At 37.8% G+C, this 7,428-nt stretch overlaps 1 protein-coding gene across 2 annotated transcripts in view; it reads left to right on the top strand.

The window, feature by feature from the left end:
* RAB6A (RAB6A, member RAS oncogene family) overlaps nucleotides 1-2,211 on the top strand; it is an 81,619-nt gene extending 79,408 nt beyond the window's left edge. For both annotated transcript variants that reach the window (XM_082629121.1, XM_082629120.1), the window contains exon 8: nucleotides 137-2,211. In XM_082629121.1, the coding sequence (XP_082485247.1) occupies nucleotides 137-201 (65 nt within the window). In that variant the 3' untranslated portion in view covers nucleotides 202-2,211. The remainder of the gene's footprint in view (nucleotides 1-136) is intronic.
* Nucleotides 2,212-7,428: the final 5,217 nt, after the last annotated feature.

Here is a 7,428-nt window from a genome sequence, read left to right on the forward strand (position 1 = left end):
CGAGGTATATAGAAAATAGTGGCTGAGTAGTCTCTGAAGCCAAATAGGAATGGAAGGGGGTCTTAGCAGAATTGTCGATGTTCAGCAGAACTGGAATTGTACTTTCCCATTTATAGTTCCTTAGCTTTTGTTTCAGTGATTGACATAAAACTGGAAAAGCCTCAGGAGCAACCAGTCAGCGAAGGAGGCTGTTCCTGCTAATCCCCCATGGCATCTTCAACTTTCCTCCAGAAGCTCACTGCTTTGGCCCCCTTACTCTTTCATTGACTGCAGTGTGAATATTGGCTTGAACCTTTTCCCTTCAGTAATAACGTATTGCAATTCAGCATTGCTGCCTGTCTCTTGGAGATGATCTATTAGCTTCACAAGCACAAAAAAGTCAGTGTCTTCATTATTTATATTTTACAAAAAGCCAAACAATTCCAGCATATTCCAGTGGTAACTTTAAAAATTAGATACATTTTCTTAACATTTTTTTTTCCTTTTTAATGTTATGAGAATGTACTTCAAAATGATGGAAATCTCAACAGTATGTGGCTTGGTTAAGGAGCAGTTGTTCACAGCAGCACTTACCTACCTACTCTCCCTGCTTTACTTGCTGTTCTTTACCCCATTTCCTATTCCAATCCTCCCTCCGTCAAAACAAACAAGAGGGGGCAAAGCAGTAGTCAGACCAAGCCCATTGGAATTATCCTTCAGTTTTAGCAACACCATTTGCTCTCAAGATATCCAAAATTATTCTTAAGCACTGACATAAATTACTTAGACCTTAATTGAGGTCAAAACTCAACTGTCGTGGTAGGCAGTGCTGGAATAAGGAAAGGGTTCTGGTGCGTCTTCAGAATGAGTCCTAATGAACATACTGAGTACTTACAAGTAAATGAACATAAAATATATTTCTGACCAAAACAAATGATTCTTTCACATGTTAGACTCCAGGAGAGAAAAGTAAAAGTGCTTCAGAACAGGTTTTAAATATTTAATTCTTCTAAGAGCTATTTCTTCCAGGATTTTAAATTTGTCAAAATCGAGTTCTTCTGTTTGTTTAAAAAACAAAACTAAACTTTTTTAGGCAATAGATTTCTCGAGTTTTCTTTTTTCTTTCTTCCTTTCTTTCCTTCTTTCTTCCTTCCTTACTTTCTTTCTTACTTTTTTTTTGAAATGTTGTGCAGGCAAGGCACTGTAGAAATCAAATTCCTCTAAGAAGAACCAGTGGAAGAGTTTAAATTTGGCACTTTGATCGAAACTACTGTAACCAGTAGAAACAATAATATCTAAAGCTTACCAACTAAAGAATCCTCAAGAGAATAGCAAATAATTTGCCCAGGACAGTTGAGGTCAAATTGAAAATGGAAACAGTTTTCTTATAAGCCCTAGAGGCAGATCTGAAAAAGCATACATAGAAGAGGGAAAGGAGAGAATGAAAATAAAACTTAATATTATGCAGATTTATGCCTTATTTTTCAGCATTTTTTTATGTTGGTTCTCTCAATCCGGTTTTGCTTTTTATTAGATCTGTATAGTTTGCTTAATTAACTAGTGATTTAATTTTATATTTAAGCTACAATTAATCTTTTTTCTTTGGTGATATTTATTTCTTTGCCTTTTTTAAAACTACTTTCAATTTTTAGATGTTTTATTCAGTCTATTTAGAGCTTCATAACAATGGCAATATGTATTTCCCTTAAAACACTGCAAACAAATATACTAGGAGTGCACCATTTTAATCTTTACTAGTTATTGTGAGATTGCTGTGTAAGTTAATAAATACACTTGTAAATACATTGTTTGCAAGAAGAAAATTTCTGAGTTACAGCTCAGGAAAAGCCTGCTGAATTTATGTTGTAAGCATTACTTAACACAGTATAAGGATGAAAAGACAACAAAAATATCTTCATACTTCCTCATCCCCTCATTGCAACAAAACCCTTAACTGGGAGAACCTTATTCCTTCCCCTCTCTTTCCTCTTCCTCCTCCACTCCCCACTTATTGTCCAACCTTATAATATTCAGAGAGCACTTGGATTATGGGTCTGAATAGATAAATGCTTTCAGATAATCATTAGCCCACATACCCCAGTAACTTGTACTCAAAGACGGGATGGAGTTGTAAAGTGCTTTTATAATACAATATTATTGTTAAAGGCAAGGGTTGACTCTTTCGTTTTATTTTGACATGGCATGTCCTGAAATAAATATCAATTCAATATGGCGATGGGTCATATTCTTTATTTGGAAGAAGTTGTGATTTCTGACATAGGGGTGATTGTGTTCCTACACTGTAGCATTTGATTCTTTTTAGTGTATATTTAAGGCAGTAACCAGTTAATGCTGCTTTTAATATTGGTCTTTTTATTTAGCTGGAGTTCTTCAACCGAAGCAGTGAAGTGTGTTCATAGTGCACTTCTTTTTTTAATAAACACAGTTTTGCTGCCCAAAAAATGTATAAATAAACACAAAAGAAAACACTTATTGATTTGGTTTCCCATTCCTGCCAAAGTGATGAACTACCATGTGCTACTTCCTCCCTAGGACTATAAAGGGAATGTGGAATCCAGAAAAATAGCAAAACAACAACAAAACTGAGAAACCCCTGGGGAGTCACAAGACTCTTTTCAACTGTTGAGGGTGAGGGAAAGTGGCTGCAACTTGAAAGGTAGGGCCACTGGTGGAGGCAATAATAGGATGTGTTAAGAAAAGCAGTTTAAGTTCTGCTTATGCATCCTCACTCCTAACTCCACCTTTGCCTTTGGACAGGGGTGACAAACTGCCCTCGCACCAAATCCAGCCTGCTACCTGTTCTTAAATTAAGTTCTGTTAGACCTCAGCCATACTTTCTCACTGCAAAGATGGAGTTGAGTAGTAGAAACAGGCCTTAGGGTAAACCACAGCTGTCCCCTGTACTATAGAAATGGAGGCCACAGCCCAGACTATAGGCTCAGGTATCCACAGCCATAATGTCAGGGCAGTATAAAATCCCTGAGAGGGAATTTCCTGGTGGCTTAGTGATTAGGATTCTGTGCTTTCACTGCCGTTGCCCCAAGTTCAATCCCTGGTTGGGGAACTGAGATCCTGCAAGCCGCACAGCACAGAAAAAATATTAAAAATCCCTGAGAAGTGAGGAGCTGATGAAACTAGGTGGGGAATAATAACCTGCCTGCCTTAGGCCTTTCACTCACTCTTTACCCTTTCAAAATATCAGTTAGTGGACTGTGATCTAGGGAGACTGACTCCTGCAAGAGCTGCTTCCTAAACTGGGTTTAAAGGTAAGGCCCTGAAATAAAGTTTGGTTTGGTGAGATGATACTGAATGGGAACAATACATGTGGTCTTGTGGTACCTAGAACTCTGTCCCAAGGTTTGTCCTTTCCCCATCTTAAAACTTGACATTCTAGTCTTTGACCCTTGCCCAGTATACCATCCCAGAGTTATAACCCATACCCTAGGAGAATTTGGACTCATAAGTCAGAGCAGTTGGATACTTGAAAACTGCCTCAAAAGAAAAAGTGAATACCATTTGAAGCAGAACTACTTGAAAAGACAACCAGTAATTTAAAGATGGCATGATAAATATTAAAGAGGTAAGATACTACCAGTATGGAACAAGAATCATAAAATAATCAAATATATTAAGTGAAAAATATAATAGTTGAAATAAAAAACACAGGTAAGTAGTAGACTGGATTCTATTCATTGAATTAGTGAGAACGTTCAATTGAACTCTTTCATTAGAAAGCAAAGAAATAGAAAAATAAAGATTAGGAGGAGAATAGTATATATAGCAACATTCAGAAATTCCAGGGAGATGAAAATCAGGAAAATTAAAGTACTGAAAACAGAATTTTGAAGATAGTATTTGTGACAGGCATCTGTGTATCTTCTGAATGCAGTTTCTGAAATGGTATCTGCCTCCTGGTACTCATACGTTTGCATTATCCTTTCCCCTTGAATATAAGCTACACCTGGTGACTTGCATCTAAGGAATAGGACACAGCAAAAGTTACATCACTTTGAAGGTTAGATTATGAAAGACTGTGGCTTTTGTCTTGTTCACACAATCTGACTCATTTGCTTTTATGCAGCAATCTGCCACGTTTGAGCTGCCTGTAGAGAGGCCCAGCAGCAAGGAGCTGAGGGCAGCCTCCAGCCAATGAGGAACTGAGGTTCTTCTTAATAAGACAGCCTGCAAAGAACTGAACAAAAAACAAGTCACAGACAAAATATTTGTAGATTGCATGCTTGATAAAGGACAAGTATTCAGAATATATGAAGAACTCTCATAACTTGATAGAAAAGACATGGAAAATGCTTGATATCATTAGTCATTATAGAAATGCAAATTAAAACCACAATGAAATACTACTACATACATATCAGAAAGGCTAAAATTTAAAAGATTGGCCATACCAAGTGTAGGTGGTGAAGATGAGGAGCAACTTGGAATTCTCATACACAGCTACATGAGATTTTGGAAAAACAGTTTGGAAGTTTCTTTAAAAGTTAAATATACATTTATGTGTAGTAGCCATTCCACACCTAACTATTTACCCACAAGAAATGAAAGCATGTGTCTATACAAAGACTTGCACACAAATGTTCATAGCAGTTTTACTTGTATTAGCCAAGAACTTGAAATAACCCAAATGTCCATCAGAAGGTGACTATGTAAACAAATCATGGTACATGCTTACTGTGGAATAGTATGCCATAAATCAGAATGAACTGTTGATACCAACAACATAGCTGAATATTAGAAAATTATCCTTCGTGAAAAAAGTTGGACAAAAAAGACTAAAGTATATATTTTATGTTTTCATTTATATAAAATTCTAAGAAATGCAAACTAAACAATAACCCTCCTTTTCTCCCTTTCTCCAGTCCCTGGTAACCTCTATTCTGCTATCCGTCACTATGAATTTGCCTATTCTAGGTACCACATATAACTGGAGTCATACAATATTTGTCCTTTTGTGTCTGACTTCCTTCACTCAGCATGATGTTTTCAGTGTTCATTCATGTTGTAACATGTATCAGATTTGATTCCTTTTTGTGGCTGAATAATATTCCATTGTATGTATATACAATATTTTGTTTATTCATTCATCTGTTGATGGACACTTGTGTTGTTTCTATCTTTTGGCTATTTTAAATAATGCTGTTATGAACATTAGTGTACCAGCATCTGAGTTCCTGTTTTCACTTATTAGTATATAACCTAGGAGTAGAATTGCTGGATCATGTGATAACTTTTTGAAGAAATGCTAAACTGCTTTGCACAGCATCTGCACCATTTTACATTCTCACCAGCAATGCATGAGGGTTCTAACTTCTCAACGTCCTCATCAATACTTTTTATGTTCTGATTTTTTAAATAATAGCCATCCTAATGGGCGTGTAGTGGTATCTATCTCATTGTGGTTTTGATTTACATTTCCCTAATGACTAATGATGTTGAACATCTTTTTTACTTGGCATTTGTATATATTCTTTGGAGGATGTCTATTTTGTTAAGTTCCTTGCAGGCTGTTTTACTGAGAAACTTTGGAGATATGTCTGTTCAGTCCTTTAACCATTTTTAAAGTGGATTGTTTCTTTTTTGTTGTTATAAGAGTCCTTCATATAGTCTAGTTATTAATTCTTTGATAGATACATGGATTTACAAATATTTCCTCCATTCTGTGGGTTTTCTTTTCACTCCAAGAGTGTCCTTTGATGCACAAAAGTTTTAAATTTTAATCAAGTCCAATTATCTTTTTACTTTTTTGATTATGCTTTTGGTGTCATATTGGAGAAATCATTGCCAAATCCGATGTCATGAACATTTTTTCCTGTGTTTTATTCTAACAGTTTTATAGTTTTAGCTCTTAAGCTTGGGTCTTTGATCCATTTTGAGTTACTTTTGTAAATGGCATAAGGTAGGGGTCCAACTTCTTTTGCATATGGATATTGTTTTCCTAGCAACATTTGTTGAAGACTGTCCTTTCCTCACTGAATGGTCTTAACACTCTTGTTGAAAATCAACTGACCATATACGTGAGGATTTATTTCTGGATTATCTGTTCTGTTCCATCTGTCTATGTGTCTGTCCTTATGCCATTACTACACTGTTTTCATTACCGTAGCTTTGTGGTAAGTTTTGAAGTCTGGAAGTGTGAGTCTTGCTGCTTTGTTCTGATCACTTTGGGTAGTTTGTCATCTTAATATTAAGTCCTCCAATCCATAAACACAGGATGTCTTTCTGTATTAGTCTATTCGGGCTGCTATAACAAAATAACACAGACTGGGCAACTTATAAAGAACAGAAAATTTATTGCACAGTTCTGAAGACTTCGAAGTCCAAGATCAAGACACCAGCACAGTCACCTGGTGAGGGCCCTCTTCCCAGTTTGTTGAGAGCACCTTCTTGCTGTGTCCTCAGAGGGTGGAAGGGCTGAGGGATCTCTCTGGAGCCCCTTTTATAAAGGCACTAATCCCTTTCATGAAGGCTTCAACCTCATGATTTAAGCACCTCCCAAAGCCTACCTACTAACACCATCATCTTTTGGAGGATTCAGTATGTAAATTTTGGGGGGACACAAACATTCAGACCATGCATTCTGCCCCTGCCCACTCAAAATTCATGTCTTTCTCACATGAAAAATACATTCATTCCATCCCAGTAACCCCAAAAGTCTTAAACCTGTTCCAGTGTCAACTCATAAGTCTGTCTAGGACTTCCTTGGTGGCCCAGTGGTTGAGAGTCCGCCTGCTGATGCAGGGGACACGGGTTCGTGCCCCGGTCCGGGAGGATCCCACATGCCGCGGAGCGGCTGGGCCCGTGAGCCATGGCCGCTGAGCCTGTGCGTCTGGAGCCTGTGCTCCGCAACGGGAGAGGCCACAACAGTGAGAGGCCTGCGTACCGCAAAAAAAAAAAAAAAAAAGTCTAAGTCCAAATTCTCATCTAAATTACATATGCGTGTTGACCTAAAACAAATAGACTCCAGGTTATTCCTCCAGCAAATATGGGTTTATTCACAATCAGTGGAGAATTGCAGTTTGGGGTCTGCAACCGTGGCAAGTCCCTGCAAGGCAAGGGAAGGAGACTGCTTTTATAGAGGGGAAAAGGAAGTTGGGAGGACTATGAACAAAGCCCATGACTTTTCATTGGCTGAGTCCTTGCCAGGAAGGAAGACTAGTCTGTCTTCTTTTTGGGCTCTGCTGTCATTGCATGGTTTGAGAGCTCCCTCTTCTGGTCTCCTGACTATTTAATTGAAGCTTCCGTTTATTAATTATTTTTAAGTCTTTATTGAATTTGTTACAACATTGCTTCTGTTTTATGTGGGTTTTTTTTGGCCACGAGGTATGTGGGATCTTAGCTCCCTGACCAGGGATGGAACCTGCACCCCCCGCGTTAGAAGGCGAAGTCTTAACCACTGGACCACCAGGGAAG

Source organism: Mesoplodon mirus (genome assembly GCF_964341445.2).
Source record: "Mesoplodon mirus genome assembly, chromosome: 7".
NCBI lineage: Eukaryota > Metazoa > Chordata > Mammalia > Artiodactyla > Ziphiidae > Mesoplodon > Mesoplodon mirus.